Genomic DNA, 21,201 nt, shown 5'->3' with positions numbered 1-21,201 from the left:
CGCAAAGCGCTTTGATCACCGGTATGTCGGACATGTCGGTGTGATGGATGTGATAGTAAATAATAGTAATATTGGTGATCAGTTGTTTTGTGTCGTGCCGGACCGGGCAACGAAAATTTGCTTAACTTTATCTCTCTTTCCCATATTTTAAACGTTGATTCTTTTGACTTTGATAAATTTAACTTATATGAGAAAAATGTTTTAATATCTTCTTCATCCACTCATTCAGTCGATCATAAAAATATCTTTACGTCTGGAAACAATTCTTCCATTAGACCTGTCTTGTTTTGCATCACTGCATGTGTTTATATACATGTGTATATGTATTACGTATTTTACGTATCTACGTTTGCTATCCATTCATTAAAATAACGCTTACATTTTGTTTAATCAATTAAATAAAATACTGAGAATGACTGATAACTCTGTCTATTTGACCAAATTGGAAAATGCTGGTAAACTTGTTGATTTATTATGTTTTCAATAACGATTTATTCATTGCAATAGAATAGTGCTAATTTGTGCTATAAGTTACAAATGTAATGTTTTGCAGAGGAACAAACAATGCTCAAGAGACGATGTAGCAAGATGAATGAGGATAGATTTCTTTTCCGTCCTAGGTCGGTGTTCACAATAAGTCGACCTAGACATAAAAAGTCAGAATCTTTTGGAGTAACAAAAAGATTATTGAAATTTATAATAGACCCGAAAATTCTGAATAGAGAGGTAATATGTTCAAATTTCTTTTATTATATTATAGCATTTTATGTCACATTTACAGTACAAACTTTCATCCTCAGATATCTAATGCAGAGAAGAGAAAGCTTTTAGATATATTTTTTCCCAAGTTAAATCTTAAGTCGGGTTGCCAGATGACATCGATTGTCATTAAAAATCAGCAGAATTCAGATCGCTGTTTAAAATTATTTAATTCCAAAGATGATTTGGAAGAGAAAACAAAGAGCGAATATTTATTGGAAAAAGTTAATTTGGGCAGTCATCAAATAAGTCCGTATCATAATATGGAGGTTGATTGCTTGAAGAAACTGTCCAGTTTGACATTAAGAAATTCTACTACTGAGACTGAAATCACTAATGATTATTGCATTGAAGAAATGGAAATTATTATAAGAAGATTGCCTGCCATAAATATTAGTAATAATAGTTCAAATTTACATAATACTATCGATAATAGCAATGAAATAATTAATAAAATTGATGCTCGCTTGGTAATGAAAGATATAAGGAGATTCTCTGGATAAATAATAAACGTCAAGATAAAAAAGTAAAATAGTAAGTTGGAAGATGGTTACTCAATTTATTAAATCTTGAAAATTTCTTTTTGTAAAACAATGGTTTTATTGCCATTTGTTAAATCATCAGTGTATTTTATTTTGTATATTTATAAGACTGTTAAAAAGATTATACAGATATGTAAGTGTATATTGTATGAATTTTCTTGGCTTTAAAATGCTAGTATTATCGGTGCTTAAAGCACATAATCAAAAACAGTGATACATTTATTTAAGTCTCTCTTTATGTTAGATTAATGAAATGCCAAATATAGTGAAATAATTTGTATTTTTGTTAAATCTTGTTTGTTTGAAATTATTTGTTCATTAATGTTTAGAAGTATTTCATGCTAATTATTACTTTTTTTGTGTAATAACATTTATATTTCATTACATTTGCATGGCTAAATAAACTATAAAAATAGTATTCGAGTTCTCTAGATTATTTAGAAAAAGTACTGATCCTTAAGAGCCCCCTTTATACAAAAAAGAATTAAATACCTTATCCTTATCAAATTTTCAGCCCTTTTTTTTACCAATGGTGTTTATTATATTACATCAGCTTATATTTTCATATTTGTTTTCGGTTCAAAATAAAGTTCTAATTTCAATCGTTATTTTTCCAAATGTATAAAAAACATGTAAAGTTTTACAGGCCAAAAGAATAAATTTGCTTTTCCGTGTTTCACCGAAGACTGCACATATAGCATAGAGGTAAAATAGTTCAATCAGATACACGTGCTTAAGTTCGAGCACTGAACAAGTGGCACGTGTTCTAATTCTACTGAGCTATGAAAAAAATCAACTTTAACGAAAGAATAAATATCCATAAACATCGCGAGGATTTTGTGAGATAAAATTACAAAAATATAATAAACAAAAGCATTTTGTGAATGATTCGTAAGTACGACTAAAGGTGTAAAAGTCACATCTATGATACGTTACAGTTAAATATTCAAAGAAAAAAAAAAGGTAAATAACTCGAAAAAACGTATTTGAAAAAGGAGCAGTTGATGAAGTGCGTAGCTTAGGAAAATATAGTAGACGAAGAGGAAGCAGGATAGACTGCAGGTAGAGTGTTTGGCTAGCTGCAGGTAGGAGCGGAGAGGTATAGCAAGCAAAGCAAGGAGACGAAGCTGGCTGGAATGGAGCTGAAAAGAAGAGGCTGTAGCTGTGGCTGTGGAAGTGGTTGGCTGGTGTTGATGCAAGTGCGGTGACTGTACGTGCTGACTGGTGGAGTCAGTCAGTCAGTCAGTCAGTCGGCTCGAAACTGGCCGCGACGTAAGAACCGCGTGTTCCTGTATACTTATCTCTTCTAGAAGCACGCTTCTCCATCTTTCTTATTCCCAATTTTTTCCTTTCTCTTATTCTTCAGCTTTCGATTTGCTTCTCTCGATAATCGCCTGCTTCGTGAAACTACGTGACAGTGTATACCAACGGGGATTATCCGAAGGATTGCTGCCCACCAACTTGCTGGAGTATCGTCCAAAACTTGGTCCGAGTTCCTCGAGGTAAGACCGGTTTCTCCCGTGCGCCTCTGTGAATCACTTTTAAGCCATCCTCCCTTTTTCTTAACAATCCTCTTCAGGACCAATTGCTTCTCCACGACTCTCGGACCTCGGTTCTCTCTGTACATCTCCATTTAATATTTCCACGAAAAACGAGTTGTAAAGCAATAAGTGAAAAGTCTATATATATATATATATATATATATATTTCAAAGTCTGGAGCACGGACGGCCTGTTAATATTTAATTTCGACAGAGAGGACACTGTAGCTTTCTCATCAGGATACATTCACACACGCGGATTATGTTTTATCTCAACTCCGAGGATATCTTGAAATTGATAATAAAATTAAATTTAGTTACCATGCCACAAGAACAAAGAGTTGCGTTTTCCAGCGGTAAAAAAAAGAAGAAATTAGCATGAATATTAACGTTATCTTCTTGGCAGTCGATAATTAAAAACGTTATTTATTATTCGAAGTGTCTCTTTGTTTGGAAGTGTACTGTGCAGTGAAATAGTTTCGTATAGCTTTAAATCGAGAGTACATCCAGAGAGGAATTCCCTCTTCCGTTAGGGGCAACGATCGATGGATCGATATAAAAATTGATCTTCCGATATTTAGCTACCATGATTTCTCGTCCGAATCACTCGTAAGAATTATTCCCTGGTAAATTATTAATGGTACACAACAACTACTACGATTATTGATAAGAAAACATTAAATTTTACCGATTAGTGATTATCGCGAGAGGGATTTAAAGCGCGTATTACGAATATCTAGTGAGTAATCTACATCTGAATCATACCTCCGAGTATTTACGCTTGGAACGGTCATTCTTTTTCAAGAATCGAGTTCTCCGAGCGTATCTTCATATTTTTCCGTCTGGTTTGTGGAGCACCTCGATTTTAGCTCGATAATCCGTAAATGTGAGATAAGACTCGCGATAATCTCGCTCTTCCATACGATTCCTGCTTCTCAGAATTCTGCATCGTTGCGATTCTGTAAAATATTTGCATTTTTCACGAATTTTTTCCAATTGTTTACACTCGCGTAACTATATACATTATGTATAATAAACTCGACTCGCAGGAGTTTACGCAGATATTTTTAACCGAGAGCTAGTAGGATGATTTTGCACCAATTGATACAACAATTATCGTTTATTATCGGTCAAGGAACTTGGTGAACCTATGCCCCAGCAATTTATAACGTCTTTTCTATCGAGATATCGTAATGTAACAATGCACACAATGGCGAGTCCATTGATCTTAACGAGCAGTTTTATTATTACTATTATTTTCACAATTAACAAATGACTCTTATTGGAATAATACATATATATATATATATATATATACACTATCAACATTTATCGCTTTCCACTTTCAGCTCCATCGAACGTACATTATTCGAATTGGCAACGCGAGTACTCGCTTAAGATAACGTGCACGTACGAATGCTCGAGCGTCAAAGAATTCTATCAATTATCCATATCTGTGGTTAACAAATATTGAAAAACTGATACGATTTAATGCAAATAAAATAAAAGTCTTTCCTTTGCCAGTGTATATATAGATTTAGCGAATTTGCTGCGAAAGCTCACGCCCCAAAGTTGCAGCGATGTTTGGTCATGAAGAGAGTGAAACGAGAGAGTCAAAAGAACTATTAAACGAAATTGCAAATGGCTCTTCCTTTTTTGTACGTCTGATTGTACAATGATGCATAAAAGATCAGAGTGTATGGTGCAAGCGTCTACGTTGGATATTCATTTACCACACATATACATATGTGTATATACATATACAACTGGTATACAGCATATAGCTGCAGCAGAGATCCGAAGAATCGGAACTACGTGCAACTAATACGATATTAGTATTTGCATTGCGAAATTTACATATTGTGGTAAACTCTTAGCTCGTGGGATCGAGTACCTCGAGCAATATACTATATCTCTAAGTGCGCGTATATTTATTCACGCGCTATAAAAGCGTGCTTAGCGAAGAATTATGATCAGTTCGCGACGCAGTTTTTCTATCTGTCTGTTTTTTTTTAATCTACTCTAAACCATACGTCGCAAAATAGCGAGCTCGTAATCAGCGAGACACGAGAATCGAAATGTTCTTGTTTTTCGAGCAAATTTAATCGAGTTTGGAAAAAGTGCATCGAGCTTTTCTCTCTCTCTCTCTCTCTCTCTATATATATATATATATACTGTTTGAAAAGTTGGCGCTTCGGCCACTGGAGAACCGATAACGTTCGCTCGTGACTAATTACCAGATCTCAATTGGAACGCGGCTAACTTTTTCCAATTTGTGTTCGCACGCGCTTACACCGATGATGCCCTAATGACTTCACGCACGATAATTCATGCGCGATTTCTTTGTTTCGAGTAAATCCTCCCGGCTACAATTTCGCTCCACTATTCTACTTTGGCACAAATTGACAATTTATTCTTATCTCATTCGTACAATTTTCTCCCACTAGAACTTGCTTCCACGTTCTTCGTAACTAAATTTGCTCGCTCATTGAAATTACGAGAATTGCTATTCAAACATTTAAAGTATAATTTTTCAGTCTAATTCGAAGGAATTAGGGGGCAAACTGTGAAAATGATACGGTTACCCTGGTTCGAGCGAGCACTGCGATTAGTAATCAATTAGCGCAGTTAAAGTTCCGAAAGTGCAGCTTTACTCGTGGGAACTCTCGGAAAATTCTCTCCTAAGCGAGTATAATCTTATTCTTTGCATCTCTCTGCTGCAGTAAGTGAGATATATTCGTGATTGGCCTTTTCTCGCTCTTAAAGGTTGCCTCTGCTATAATATCTCAGCGCTCGCTCGCGCGCGCGCACCGTTGAAAGAGAAAAGAAAATGTTTTTAATGAATTATGGAATCGAAAGATAAACGAAAACAGGATGTGAAATCTCTTGTTACGTATTGAGCGACACTGCGTAAATAGATTCTTGAATTTCTGTGCACGAAATACGATGCCACAACCACGTTCTACTCCAATACCTTTATGTATACCCCTGCAAACTATACACGTACCTATATATATATATATTATACGCGATCGGCCAATTCTTTCGATCACAAAGACCCATACACGTTTTATACCACACATATATATATATATACATGGCCAAATTCTCCTGCATACATTTATAAACATATAATATATACGCACTAACTCGCTTGGACACGTTATACACTATAATCCAGAGAAATTTGTGCAATTCGATGTTTCCCTCTGATATCGTATCGCATTTCGAATCGTTTAATTACGAAATAAATATTGTGCTTTCTTTTTTATTCCGCTACAATAATTTTTTACGAATTTTCTGCATTATTGTCGTTGATTAAATTTTGAATTATTCCAGAAAGAGGATTTTCTTGTTACGATGAAGCTTTAATTTGTTGAATTATGGAGCAGAATGTGCTATATTGTACAGAGATATAGAACAGATAAACGGGGAAACGTGTTGTGGAAAGCCAGGCTACGTTTTGTTTTTCGTATTTTGTAGTTTAAAGGCGAATGAGCAAATAGCATATGTTATGATATATATATATATATATATAATGTATATACATATACATGCACGGTTTAAAATATGTATTTACCTTTCTCTTAGCTGTGTCAAGTCCAACAGACCAGCAAGCGTTCGATACACAATCGGTGCATAACGAAAAGTCACGATTGCTGTCAGTATCTGCATAATTAGTGGAGAATAAAGTACTAGCAATTAATCTATGGTATTTCGAATAAATGGTTTCACTTTAAATGTGACGCTTTAGTGGAAAAACATGAGATACGATGATGAAAGAAATCCAAACAACTTTTCTTTAATTTTATATGCAAATCTCGTTGATCATTCGTATATATATATATATATGTAGTACGTAATACTGCAAAATTTTTAATAAGAATATAAATAAATCTGATGTTAAAAAAAGAATACGTTGATCGAATAAAGTCTATTAACCTTTTCTCTTTAATTAACTAATTATAAATACATATATATAGTACGTTATCTGGAAGATTATGTTAAATTGACTCATAATCTATACGTTAATCATTTCTACAATGAAAATCTGAGATTTCATCGAGCAAAGATATCCTATATATATATATATATATATATTTAATGATAGTAGATTATTAATTATCGTAATATAGCATAGAATTTATTTTTTATTGATATTTGGTCAATAACACAGCAATATTCGACAGCAATCAATAATCAATAACGTGGCAACAGCGCGTTGCATCAAAAACTAGTTTGATCCACTAATTCAATTAAGGCCACTTGCTATAAGTTATAGCCTCTAAACATTAGTTGCAAGTTTTTTGTATTTTCAAAGTAAGTAGTTTGGAGTTTCAAAGATTAATCGGTTGGAAATGCTACTTGCCGCGTGTGTTAAGGAAGACTTAACGATTCGCTATAGCGAAGCTAATTTTTTACTAAAATTCGATCAATGTGAAATATTGTTTAACTAACAGCACAAAGAAATCTCTACAGTGACATTTAACTAATAGTCGGGGAAAGAGATTCTGGCAAGAAGAAATCAGTTGAGCGTTGTTGCAAGCTCCAGAAATTAATCTGTAAATTCTAATACACTATATATATATATATATATATATATATATATTATTAATATCACAGAAACGACAATGAAGCTATAAGTAAATATTACAATAATCCTTTTATAAATATTAAATATTTTGCTTAATTACCCGAGGAACGTATTAAGTCGTCTGTTTATACTTATACACACACATAATTAAAGTGTATTAATTACCGCGTGTATCTCAAGTATAGAGAGCAAAAAGAAGGAAAAGTCTCTCGATTTACCGTAATGAGTTTCCTAGGCGCAAGTTACTTTGCTGCTGTGCACAGCTTGCAAGAATAATTAAGGCGTCGCGTTGGTAGGTTATTATTAGTGCAACCATACACATATTGTATATAGTATACATGCATGTATATATAATAAACAAGTGGGGAAAATTGATAAGAGCTGCATTGTTGGAATTTTGAGAGAGAAAAAACTAGGTTGTATATACATAGGTTGCCAAAGGGAAATTCTATTCTTGAATGATTTCCACAGCGCAAGGTGTAACCCGTGCATAGTTTGCAACAATTATGGCGTTGGCAACTGGTATGAAACGCCCACAATGCACCTCTCGTTTCGCCACTTGCTCGACGTTGAGGCCGATCGTCCGTAAACTCTGTACGCCTCTCTCTTCGCAACGTTCCATCCGCAGCTGATGCAAAAGGGAGTGCTTAGAGGAGGTATGGTTCCGCGCTTACCAACCAGCAAATATGTGCATTACGATTCTTCCGAAGACCTTTTCGAATACCTCGACCGGTTCTTGCATTGAGTTATTCGCAGCTCTGTATACTATATATCCTAACTGAAAGCCGACAGTCGCGAAAACAGAGACTTATTAGAGAAACTCTTAAAATCTTTCTTAAGGTGCTTCTCAGCCTGAATTCGTACCATGTAGATAACCTTGAAATTTTAAAACGAAAAAAAAACAAGACATTGAATTTTCTTGTACAATTGAATAATTAATCGCGAAATATTTTCGTCTGTTGGAAGGTTAGAGAATATCATATTTTTCAATGGAGCAGTATTTACTCCCAGAGTAATTTTCTGACCTATATTTTACTTTTACTCTGCTGTTGTTCAGTCCTGATGTAAAATTTTTACTTTTTACTCGATTTTCATTCTTCAGGAGTCATGTTATAATTATTGTAAAAACCTCCATCGATTGATTAATTAAAATTGTATGAAAATGTAGTAATAAGTGTATATACATTTAAATTGACTAAATTCAGATAGAAACTAAAAAAAGTCCAATCAATTAAATACTTTCTTTTTTATGGATAAGTTAGAAAATTACAGTAGAATTTTTGGAGAATACTTTAGCGCGATTAAAATGACTCTTCGAAAATGAAAAAGCCGCGGTAAAAAATTAATTATTTTCAATGGGAAGAAAAATATGGAGAGAAGAGATAAAATTTAGGTAGTAAAATTACCATGGGTACTTATATTCCAGCGAGGTATATTATTTTCTATTAGCTCCAAACTGTGTTTCACTGTTTCATAATTAATTGATTCAAATCCACAGGAGGATTCTCTTTTTATTCAAATTTAAGGATTGTCCGCCAGTGTACGGTACGATTCTAACCGAGAGAACCTCTTAAAGTTGTGTAAAAATACTGCGGTTGAAGACTCTGAGCGTCTTGCTCGCGTTTCGGTGGCTTTACGCAAATGTTTGATATCGTAAAAGTAATAAATGAGAATATTTCTGCCAAAGCAAAATCTTTTCGAAAACCTTCGAAATGTTGGTGTATCTCGTGGCGAATCAAGCGCCGCTTTACAAGATTTAGCAGTGGCGAGGCGTGAGAGAGAAACGCTGAAAGTATTATTCACGGTTGGTCAACGATTCATGTAATATTTTACGTTACGCTGTGGCATTTGGAAATACGGAGGTTTCGATTTAATAATTTTTCCTGCTCTCCTTATTTATGTAACGCGTCCCTACTCTACTCCCTCCTGCCAGCGCGATACTCGAATATCCCGTTCAAACGCGCAATATGCAGATAGCCGATAGGTCTCTTTTACAAACCCATTAAAATTTATTAATTATAAGCCGCTGCATCGCGCAGAGATTTCCGTATCTGCGTTAAATCAGCAATTGTTTAATATTCAGCCGTTTCCTAATGCGCGCAAAATTAACGGAAGCGACCCACATTTAGCAGCTTCGCGTTATCTCGCTATTATGTGCCACGAAATTTTCATTTACGTGACGAAACTGATAAGTCCCACAGTTTCAACGGTGAAAGTTTGTCGTATTCGGTAGGAAAATTCTATTTTGCAATTTGCCAGGAAAACTTTTCCACCGGACCTATATATATATATATATATATATATATATGTATATCGAGACGCTTATTTGAAAGTTTTGATAAGGGTCGCGATTGACCGGGAATACATAAATTATCGCCTGACTGAAGTGTAGCGTACAGTCAGCAGGTTATTATTCATCTTAACAGTGACAGCATCGTTGTATTCTCTATATCGCTTATTATATTACATTAATGGATCATTACAAAGATCATCAAAGCGTTCTGCGTTAATTCCGTTTCGCGTTATAATATCCCTCTGCACAACAATGGACAAAACAAACCTGCTGCACCAAACAGACGTGCAATTGTATTTCGCCAAGATAAATCAATCTCTGTAGGTATATATAGTTTCAGCGAGGACGAATATGGAGAACGCAGATCGAACTGTGGTATAATCGGGTAAATTTTGATCGTTAACCAGTGTTTTAGCTACGATAAAATTGTACGAGTGTATATATCAAGTTAAATATTGATAAAACGACTCCTCGATAAAATTATTGCTCCTCGAAATGCAAAAAATAATAATCGAGGGATAATAACGATTCGTCAAATGTTTATATCGAGGATGAATTTGGGTGATTGCAAAATTTTCGTAAAGAGTGCCTCGTCGTTGTAACGCGAGACGCAGATTAAATCAGATTGTTTTTTCATCGCGAGTGGATTGCACGGTTTTCTACCTTGAGGTTGGTTGATCTTACGGGAAAAATATTATTCAATCTGTTGGATCTGACGGTAATTAAGAAGTGAAAAGTAGGATCCCGTTCACGCCGGAAGTGAGTCTCGATGAGTTTCACAGAAGCGGAAGTCGGTGGAAAAAGCCTATTGCCCAGTGTCTCTTTCACCACCTTGGATTTTCTCATGCTCGTGCTCCGACGTTTACTCGATTTCCTCCAACCTGGATGATCGTTGCTCCTCGTGAAAAGCTTCGTTAGTCGTTCGTTCCGAAACTCGCACCAACCGTACGTGCGTCAAAGCGCGCGAATCCTGAAATTCTTGATGCTGCGAGCAGCCTCCAATCAACCTCTCATTACTCTCGAATAATCTTCCTGGCCCGAGATAACGATGATTGTTTCCCTTCTTTTATCCACTTTATATTCATCACAACTCTCTGTTGCAGTCACTTATATTCTCATCGATATGTATTACTCTATATAAAAACATGTGTGTCTGTATGTGTAAAATTAAACAAGTATCGATAACATAGTAGATTTTCCACGAGAAATAGAATGACAGCGACATGAATCATGGATTTTTAAGAAAATTTATGTATATAACAGTACGATGTACTACTTGATAAAATTGTCATTAATTTTAGCGAATGTTCGATAATCCGATAGTAAATTAATAATTGAATAGACGAAGAGAAGGATTATTTATTATTGATCGAAAAAGTTTATAAATTAATCAAATCAAGCAATTAATTTGCAGTACAAGTACGAAGGGTGTTTGTGTGGGGCCACTATACATTTATTTTTTTTTTAAATTAAGCATTTTAAAGAAAATACTTTAAGACAAAATTTGTATGGTCTCGAAGGAAATATAAAGATCACCTTAAGTTTTTTAAATGGAATATCCTACAATTTATCGCGTATTCTCGCATAACTGACTCAAAAATCTGTTTAAAATCCTCTTTTCAATTTTTAATGTTATTCAGTCGTTTTCGAGATATTTCGATTTGGCAGTAAGCGTAGGTGAGCGATTACACACGTGTATGCGTGGTGGCCATGCAGGCATACTGTGTCAACCAAAGCCACAACCATAGCAGTATAAAATTGAAAAATCTCATAAACGACTGAATAAAATAAAGAAAAAAGAATGTCGAAAAATTTTCAGGTCGAATACAAGGATATATGCTGATTTTATTGACAAACTTAGAATAAAAATAACTTGGGAAAGCAATTCTAAATTTTTTCCGTGACACTCCATAAAAAATTAACAGATATAGATCGCTGTTCTTAATCCAAAGTATTTAGAAATTTCTTTTTTAGGTGATGGATTGGGAAAAGCGTACGTCTGTGTGATAATTTGAAGAAAAAACAGATGTTTCGGAGTGCGTCGAGTGGTACACTCGAAATAGGAAAGCGATGCGGGACAAAGCCGCTAAGCTTGGCTGCTTTTCGACTAAGGTTATTCAGCTGTTGATTTACTATATCCGAATAAGTATTATTATACATACGTATATATACACGCAGACACGCGTATACATATACGAGCATATAGGAAGAGGCAATGGTGGCCGGATCAGAGCTGAAAGTTAAGCAGAGTCGAGTCTCGAGTTATACGAGTCGCGTTCTTGCGTTGGCGGGGACAGATCGTCCAACGCACGAATGAACGCGAACATAGAGAAATGTAGCGGGCTGCTCGCTACTACGCGACATCCGGTTTCAAGAGAATCTCGCGGGGAAGGAAGCATCCGTCTGGCGCAGGAGCCACGCCTGCATTTATTTTCCTCTATCGAGCCTATTTTTGGATGGCTGCGTGCTATGCTCTCGTCATGCTCTATGCAGCGTCTCAGTGTGAAACGTGAGAAAAACCTTATCCTCTGGAGAGTTGTAAAATTTTACAACTTGTTTAGACGATACTCGAACAAGACATGTAAAAAGAAGATATCTTAATGCTTCTAACTCCCCCCCCCCCCCTCCCTCTTACTCACAGTTTCTTTTACTATTTTCTTGAACATTATATTTAATATTCTTAAACTTTTTGTAACAATCTTATCATTATTCGAGCACCTCATGCAGTGTTATAATGTCAATAACCGTTCGTTCGATTTTTTAATCTATATATTTACCGAGTTTTTCTAATCTTGCACCTCGTAAACAAAATATTTTTAAGTTTCCGCGATAATGAGGAAGCGCAATTGTAGAAAACTCAACAGAAGTAACGATAGCTGCAGAGATTACAAAGCACACGTTTGGCTATATATATATATATATATATATATTGTCGTTGAAATAATATTTCTTAAGTAAACAATAATTATCGCATAGTAAACACAAAGTTGAAAATTGATAAAAACTATCGTAAACGGCATTAGTGAGTAAAAATGATAATATTGGATATAGATAAAACGTATTGATTTGTCAGGATTTAAGTGTATTTCAGTTTTCTCTTCGTTCCATATAATTATTATTCGAAAATGATAATAAATCGAGCAGAGTTATTGCAAAATGATTTCGGTGCGTGTAATCTTGAGAAGGAATGTAAATATATATTTGCATATATAGGATTAGCGAAAATACTCTCGTTCTATTGTATAATTATCACAAAGGGGAGATAATGGTAATTGTAACTAATATTCGGGTCTAAGTATATCGTATCCTAAATTGGACTAATTAAACTGTTTACCAAGAATGTGCAAGCGTAATTTCCATTTGTAGTGTTTGAGGAGGAAAGGTTCGTCGTTTTTTGCGGTTGAGAAGAGGAACCAATGTCGTAACGGTATTCCGGTTACAGTTTACACGGCAGACGCAATTAGGCGAAACAGGCTAATGGAATAGAACAGTTGCAGGCTACAATAATGATTATTTTTTGCGTTTCGAGTGTATCGACTGATTGGACGTGCATTCGTAATCGGCTTGGCAGATGAGCCTTTGGCCGCTTGCTAATTCCGACGAGAGGAGATCATTTGAACAAAACGATGAAATTGACGAAAGCTTCCGCGCGACCGTTGATCCTACGCTGAGTCAACCAAATTAACGAAGCGTGCACCTAACTCTATATCCAGCTGTGTTCTTGCGTAATATTATAACGCGCGCAGGTGTATCTTCTTGGAAATGTTTATCGATGCGACGAATCCAATTAATTTTAATGCTATTGAAGTTGCAAAATTTATTATCGATCGACTGATAAAATGATTGGCAAATCCGCATTCGAAAACAAACCGGATATGCGGGATAAATCCATCGATAACGTTAAAATAGTGAAAGCTTTTAAAAGATTTTTACGAATACCGACGATTATCTCCAGTTTATAATTATCATGTTTATTAAGTCGCGGGAAGTTGCTTAATCGAGTTTATACTCGTAATCGATTAAACTAAACTCCCTTCTGCTCCTTCGGGTACTTTAAACTTTCAATCCATTTATCCCGAAGGAACGTGCTTTACAATCTCGTTTATTTACGTACATCTATATATATATATAAGTTTAGAAGAAGACAAAATATAGATATCTAAATTGACAATAATTCCATCGAAAATAAAGTACACTTTTCATTTATAGCAAACAACGCTTAATTATGACGAGAGACTGCGGAATAATGAATAATATTATTTCGAAAATCTACGTAGTATATATATGATAGGTAGGTCTGCGAGTAAGAAAAAATGATGTTATTATCCGATGGGAAGCACGTGTCCATTGAAATAATCCAGAAAAATATTGCAATGCGGAAATGTCTGTATCATCGGTGCATGTATGTGTTACATATACGATGCATTCGTGTCACGATTCTGTTGCACGTGAGTCACTTTGATACGCTCTACCAGAAAATGATGATTGTTCCTTTGCTCCGAGGGCTTCGACCAGGGGCCCTGCTGCTACTCCTAAGACCATATATATATATATTTGTTGTAAAGAAACACTTTTTAATAGATCGAAACAAAAATACGCCATATACAAATACTCGTGCGGAAATTATAATTATAGACGAGCATTATATACATAGACACACAGTAGACAGATGCATCTGTGTTTAAATTTGGACTGCACAATTCTTCCCGAACCCTCTGGCCGCGACAAGTTTAACGACACGAAGTTAAGCGATGGTCCCACTAAGTTGTACCGTCGTCATAAATAACCCGGCCACGAGTAACACGAGTAATGGAACGGAACTCTCGGAAATGAGATATTTAGATCCTGCGAGCGAAGGTCACGCTTGCATCAATTGACCCCCTTTGCAAACCGCGAAACGAGCATTCTATACTTGAACTCATCCTTAACCTCTGCACACAACTTGGACATTTACTATCATTACGTATATATACACGTGTTATTTCTTCTCAGGCAAAATTGTCAAAGAGAAATCAATCTTTGTATATATGGATGGAAAAAGGGAAAGTTATATATAGGGACCGTGCACACACCAATACAATAGGAGATTCAAGGGAGATTGTGAACGTACAGGAAAATAATGTATCGAAAATTAAAAAATTTATCAATGGATATCGCTGCTAACATGCATATTATAATTCACTTTCTCACCTCGTTATATCATTGTGTTGATGTACACTGTTCCTATGTATAGATATGTGTTCGATTGATAGATTCTGATTCGAGGATCTTGCTCGATAATCGAGCAAAGTTTATCGTCGGAAATAGACGAGAACGTATTCGATAAGGAGCTAAAAAAAGGCTGAAATCATGCTTCGGTTAAAAGTAGTCACTGGGGCCACGCGATTTCTGTACCATTCCGTGATAAAATGCCTACGGAAATCCTCCGCAATAAAAGGACAAACGAAACAGAGCCACGCTACTTTATGATTACTTTGCTCAACGAGACATATTTCTTAAACGATCTGTCCTTGCACGTTGTACCATGTTCTTATCCTTGACTTATTTTCAACGTCCCGCGAATAATCAATGCGAACTTTATCAACAATAATTATTAGGAGATGACGCAACGAAAGGCAGGAATGTGATGTAACAAGAGAGTTTAGTCGGAGATTATAATTATTAATTGGCTGAACGCGAGCAAACGAAGCTTCTTCGTTCGTTCGGTGTGCAAACTGCGTTGTATAGATCGAAGACTCGCAGTAGTGTTTCGGAAGCGAGATTTCATTCTTCTTCCTGGCTCACTTCAAATTTTCATATATATATATATATATATATATATATATGCAGGGTTGAAAGGTCGCTCGATCGATATTTTACTATAACAAAGCGTCGTCTCGTAGCGTTAATTGGATAATGCAAGGAGTGTCAGCGAAAAATCTTACTCATTATTTTGCGTATGTGATTAAAACAGTCTTAATCTTGCTTTATTATTGTTACAAGAAAATCTGCAGTTATTATTCGCACGCTATCACCATTAAGACAATTTATAGATCGATTTTAGATCGATTTCGAGTCTTCGCCGAGTTTCAGTTTCACGATAATTATTAGATTTTAGTCCGCGGTAAAATGGATAAGAGTAAAATTGTGAGCGTGAAAGTTTAGATATTCATTATTATAATTGAGATTTGGCGTTGCCTGTTATTACCATTAGTCGCGCGATCGGTGCTTTTGCTTCTTCACGCGACTCGCTTGCATGTTAAGGATGTTGTGCGTGTCAAATAACGTTGGCTCTTTTCGTGCAAGGTAGAGAGATCTCCCTTTCTCTCTCTCTCTTTCCCTCTACTTCTGACAGTGAGATCTTTGCACGGACAGCTTATAGATTTATATTCGTTGTGCTCGAGCAATTGCCAGTGTCATCCACACTCACACACACACATACATCCAACCTCTATAAATTTATAATAAATACACGACAGATGCAACACGATTCGAAATTAAAATTCATTCAACACTCGACGCAATATCATCAAACTGTTAATGTCTTAATGTCATTACTTGATTCTCGATATATATAAATGTATCTGTTAAAAGTGTAAATCAAACTATACAACTATAACTTTCCATCACTGTTAAACACATGTTAATTCTTAAAAACAAGTTTAATTATTCACTATATATACTTTTAATAAACATCGTCTGCATTTTTTTCGCAAAACTTTTCTTCGCTGATAAATCTTTTTAATTACCGCATTCTTAATGTTCAGAATCTTGCTATCGCACTAAAATAAATTCTTCGTTGTAACTCGTAATTCAACTAGGTTAATTGGCTATAAAAGCAGCAAAGTTTGAGTATTGTCAAAATCTTGAAAAAATACAAGCCATTTCTCTCTAATTAATATTTTGATTATTGATTTAATTAGTCCAACAATAACACTAGGTTTATTGATCAGTGGTAGGCGATGAGAATGGTAAACAAGAATATATAGAGGAAAATTGTATTATTTGGCTTATAAACCAATCAAATTGGTAGCAAACGCTATAATAAGGAAGGTATAGTGCTTTCAATAGCATTGAATTTGAATGAAGATGGAGAGGGACCTGTATACATATACATATATATATATATATATATATATAGACTGATTTTGATAACTGTCTATGCAACGGAGAATTGTGTGGACGAAAAGTAGGAGAATTGCATTCATATGCATAATTAGGTGCACATACAAATACATAGAGATGTTCGTGTAAAATTTCGCAGCGAAATTCATGGGCGGGGGATTTTCTTATAATATCCTTGCGCTTTCCATGGACGGTTGATAAGTCGGTAGGATGTAGGTGTACGCTCTGAGATGGTATTTGCTATTTGCATAAAGGCGTGAGACGCTCCGCTCTGCAGGATGAAACTAGCTCTGAGAAGAACTGAAAGAATTAAAATAAGTAGAAGACCGAGCAGGAAAGCGGGTGAAAGTGGACGAAGACGAACGCTAAAATTCTCCTTGTTCTCAAAAGGAATTGATTTATCCTAAGAGTAGAAAATAGCAAAACAGAATATCAGACTACATTTCATGTACAAGCTAGCCTCTCTCTCCAATCAAATTTCTATAAACTGTTTTATGTACACTGCCATATAAACTCTTTATAATTTCTCCTTGAAAAAGACTATGACATCGAATTAACAATTTTTTTCATTTAAATTGCAAAATCCCCTTCACCCAAGTTTTTTGCAAATTTATTTAACAATTCACCTAATTCTTCTCTCGAAGAATCGCGTATACGCGTGTGTGGACCATTTGCATAATTCAACATTTCATTTTAATAAATACTAAAACGAGGAGAGACTGGATGAGACTGTTTTATATATATAGAGGAAAGTAGGATGCTCGCATCTGTAATTTTGGCGTACGCATGTGTCAGTTTTCGATTAGTGGAATATCCGGCGAGAAGTGGATTCGAGCGAAGGAAGAAAAAGTGATTAGGAGAAAAAACAGAACGATGAGAAAGTTGAGATAACCGAGGAAGGCACTCGACTAATTAATTTAATTTCTACGAGAAAAAAAGGAGAAGCGATTCGCGGAAGTGTGGATCGACGCCACTGTTATAATAATCGTTGGAAAATAAATAGTTCATTCAGCGACGTACGGAAATGAAATTGCACGTCGTAAAGCGATGAGGTGGAAAAGTCAAAGCATCTTTCACGCGTTAAAGTGATTCTGGAATTTCATTGAAAGTTCATTGGGACTCCCTTCACGTTTCTTGCAGTCGCTTGACTAATGTAAATGTGTGCGTAAAGTGCGTTTGCATAAATTCTCGCTACAGCGAGGGAAGAATGCGAAAATTGAGGTGCAAGAGGCAAGAAATAAATAGAATAGAAGGAGGTTGCTGAGAAAGCAGGTGAAAGCAGTTTTTCTTGTGCCGTTAATCGGCTCTGCGCCGTCCTATTCGATTCCGTCAGAGATAACAAACTCATAGACACATCGCTGTAGATCCTCCTTTCGAGACAATTGCTAACTGCCAGCTAAGATTGCTGAAAACGTTTATTTCGATTGGCAATGTTATTATTTGAGGAAAAGTATTTTTTACACTTTCGCCTACATACCGTACGCTGCATTTTTCTTTGCTTTAAATTTCTACTCTAATTTGCTTATAGCTCGTAATTCGTCCGGTGTAATTAAGGCTCCATTAACCGAAAATAAAATTATAATAAAGAATTGTTTACAGAAAATTATTATAGTCTATTGTTAAATATCTTAACTCTCTTAAGGATCGCGCGAAGATTTGTACGAAAGCGTAAAATCTAAAATTTGTAATATTTATGTTGATCAGAGAAGAATAAATAATTAAGTATTATTACAATTACGAGTTTATTTAATTTAATTTTACCAAAGATTTTTTATGTTTTATCATCAAATATTCAGAGTCGAGAGGTGTGGTGTTACAATGTTGAGTCTCTGTGCATTTATAGATATATATATATATATATATATATATACATATATGTGTACTGGAGTAATGTCAACACAGACACGTAACACGTCTTATCGCCATATGGGCTGTAATGAAAAGTTACATCGAGATTAACGGTTTAAAAATCGTTTTTCTTGTAACAGTGAGAAATGAAACGTATATAAATAATAAATCTTTAGAAGCAACTGTAAATTTCTTTAATTTATCAAAAAGAGGTATGGCATGGTAGAATCCATCCTTCACCCAAGAGTTTCAGCTTACTTAATAACTTGGCAATGATCCAGCAAATGCTATACTTTCTTCGTGTTCATTAATTTTTATTACTATACGAATTTAACCGTGAACAGTCGCAACATTAATATTTATTCCTATACAGTGAAACGTCCGCACAATTGCATCGAATAGCAAAGCTCTGTACACACCATTATTTTTCTCAGAGATCGTGCCCTGATAAATCCTATATAGACAAGTTTATATAGTACAAAACTTACCTTCCTTATCATTAATGCCCAGAATAATGAAACACCTCGACCCTTTGAAACGCGACAAGGAACAATAGAGAAAAAACATTTTACTCTAAAATAATATAATCACAGAGCATTAAAAAATAAATAAAAAAATATTCTCTCGAACCTATAATCGATATAAATAATCCTAACAATAAATTTACGAAAACCTCTAAAATATTGACATTAAATTAAAAAAATATTATCGTTTATTAGAAAGAACGAAAGAAAGCTTAAACCTCCAAAATAATTTCTCGTGCTTTACACCGCAATAAACTATATAATGTAGCCTGGAAGATTTTCGTTATTCTTCAGATCTCCCCCCGCGGTGCTACTCGCGAGAGTTTCCGTTACTGCATCGGTTCAATGGACCTGAAGCATCGCAAGGGAATTTGTAAACTAGGGAATGCGTTAAGGGCGGGGAAGCATCGGGAATGATGCGAATCGAATAAATATATACAGATACACACACACCCATATATAAAGCATATATAGCATATAGAGAGGGATCCGAGTGAAGCTAGTAAGCGATAAATAGGAGGAGCGCGAAAAAGCTGCGGTAGCGTTCTGAAGAGTGTTTCCCTAGCATGATCCGGTCGCGGTGCTTTCAGCTAAGAGCGTTTTATCGAAACGAATGGAGCGTTTCGCGTGGTTTATGTACGTTCTTCTTGGAGTTATGCGTTTCTTGGGCGACCAATGGCAAACGTGCTGGCACGTAGCGGAACTTTGCCCCGTACGTGGTTCCCGCACACGGAATCCCTCGATACCTTCCGTGTACGTATAAGGTATAAGCCACGGTCGAGCGTATGTGAGTGTCGGGTACCACGTGTCTTTCTACCTTTGTGTTTACGTACGTGTGTACGTGTACACGAATGGCCAGGAAGAAGACAGCAAGAGTGCACGTACTGCCAGAAAGACGCGCGTTCGTCGTGTTGCGCTATCTTATTGTGTGTGTGTGCGTGTGTGTATAGTTTGCTGTTCTTGTATATACCACCTTCTTTCCTGCGTGCATGCGTTCATTGCATCCTTAACTCCTCTTCTTCTCTCTTTATGAGTGCTATATATATATACTGCCTCTTTTACACATTCACAGCCCCCACCACCATTCTTGCAAATATGACGTTTGCATCTTTCAGTAAACTATATATATATAAGTACTTATAAACTTCCCCCACCCCTACCCCCCCCCCCCCCTCCCTCTATTCTTCCACACAGATTTCTATACACGCGAATGTACGGTAGTATATTACAGTCTTCGGGTAATATTGTCATAGGTTTTAATTATCCTGTGTGTTCTTATACATAACAGCCATGCAGCAGCATCCTTTCAGGATTCGTTGCTATCTTCTTTTTCCCTTCTGTCGTCTCTTGTCTTTCAATTTACGGTACATACATATATAAAACACCACAGCAATGCCTGCCTTCTTCCTTCTCTCTCTCTCTCTCTCTATATATATATATATATATATATATGTATATATATACATACCTTCGCAGCAGCCGCCTTGCAAATATGGTGTCTGCATCTTTTGTTCGACTCATCAGCCACGTGTATTTTTTCCTCCTTTTAGTCCTTTCCACGATTCAATTCTATCGTGCATTCGCATTTCAATATAGCGAGCTCTTTCACAGTATATGCATTATGCATTCTTGCAGAAATTAAAACCTAATTATTGAGAAATATTCAACTCCACACCGGTGTAATATTAATCGCGTTGGATTATCAAGGGTCGGTGCTACGAAGACAAATGATGAGAGTTTTTTCACTTATAGAATCCGGTTGTAAGATTATACTCGGTAAGCGCGAGCATCGGAATCTCGACAGGACTGGTAAGCAATGGAGGATTCAGCGAAAGAATGTGTAAATGAACGAGATAAAGACATTGTTTTTATTTTATTACGCTATCGCCTTGGTAGTTACATTTTTCAATGATTCTAATAGTCACGTGGAATAGTTTTCTCTCAGCATTTTATAGGAATTTTTACTACCTCCCGTACCTTTTATTTCGTAACAAACA

General features: G+C 35.7%; 2 protein-coding genes across 4 annotated transcripts in view; both read left to right on the top strand.

Moving 5' to 3' along the window:
- The first annotated feature begins 14 nt into the window (after positions 1-14).
- On the top strand, positions 15-1,714 carry LOC136773027 (uncharacterized). The gene is made up of 3 exons (XM_066726349.1): positions 15-455; positions 554-726; positions 801-1,714. The coding sequence occupies exons 1-3, from the start codon at positions 413-415 to the stop codon at positions 1,260-1,262; spliced, it is 678 nt and encodes a 225-aa protein (XP_066582446.1). The 5' UTR covers positions 15-412; the 3' UTR covers positions 1,263-1,714.
- Positions 1,715-1,850: 136 nt separating this feature from the next.
- Positions 1,851-21,201, top strand: part of LOC136773023 (serine-rich adhesin for platelets) — a 48,837-nt gene continuing 29,486 nt past the window's right edge. For 2 of the 3 annotated variants that reach the window (XM_066726342.1, XM_066726340.1), the window contains exon 1: positions 1,851-2,803. The gene's annotated coding sequence lies outside the window, so the exon portion shown is untranslated. The remainder of the gene's footprint in view (positions 2,804-21,201) is intronic. The other variant, XM_066726341.1, reaches the window with a different exon arrangement.

This window comes from Prorops nasuta, unplaced genomic scaffold, assembly GCF_024137725.1.
Source record: "Prorops nasuta isolate Cenicafe-Biocafe unplaced genomic scaffold, Cenicafe_Pnas_1.2 PNAS00004, whole genome shotgun sequence".
Lineage (NCBI taxonomy): Eukaryota > Metazoa > Arthropoda > Insecta > Hymenoptera > Bethylidae > Prorops > Prorops nasuta.
This window is presented reverse-complemented; position numbering and strand designations above follow the sequence as displayed.

Excerpts from the sequence above, each read along its gene's own strand:
- LOC136773027 (XM_066726349.1), top strand. The coding sequence starts at position 413 with ATGACTGATAACTCTGTCTATTTGACCAAATTGGAAAATGCTG. Across the intron at positions 456-553 it reads GACCAAATTGGAAAATGCTG|AGGAACAAACAATGCTCAAG; the intron begins GTAAACTTGTTG and ends AATGTTTTGCAG. Across the intron at positions 727-800 it reads CGAAAATTCTGAATAGAGAG|ATATCTAATGCAGAGAAGAG; the intron begins GTAATATGTTCA and ends TTTCATCCTCAG.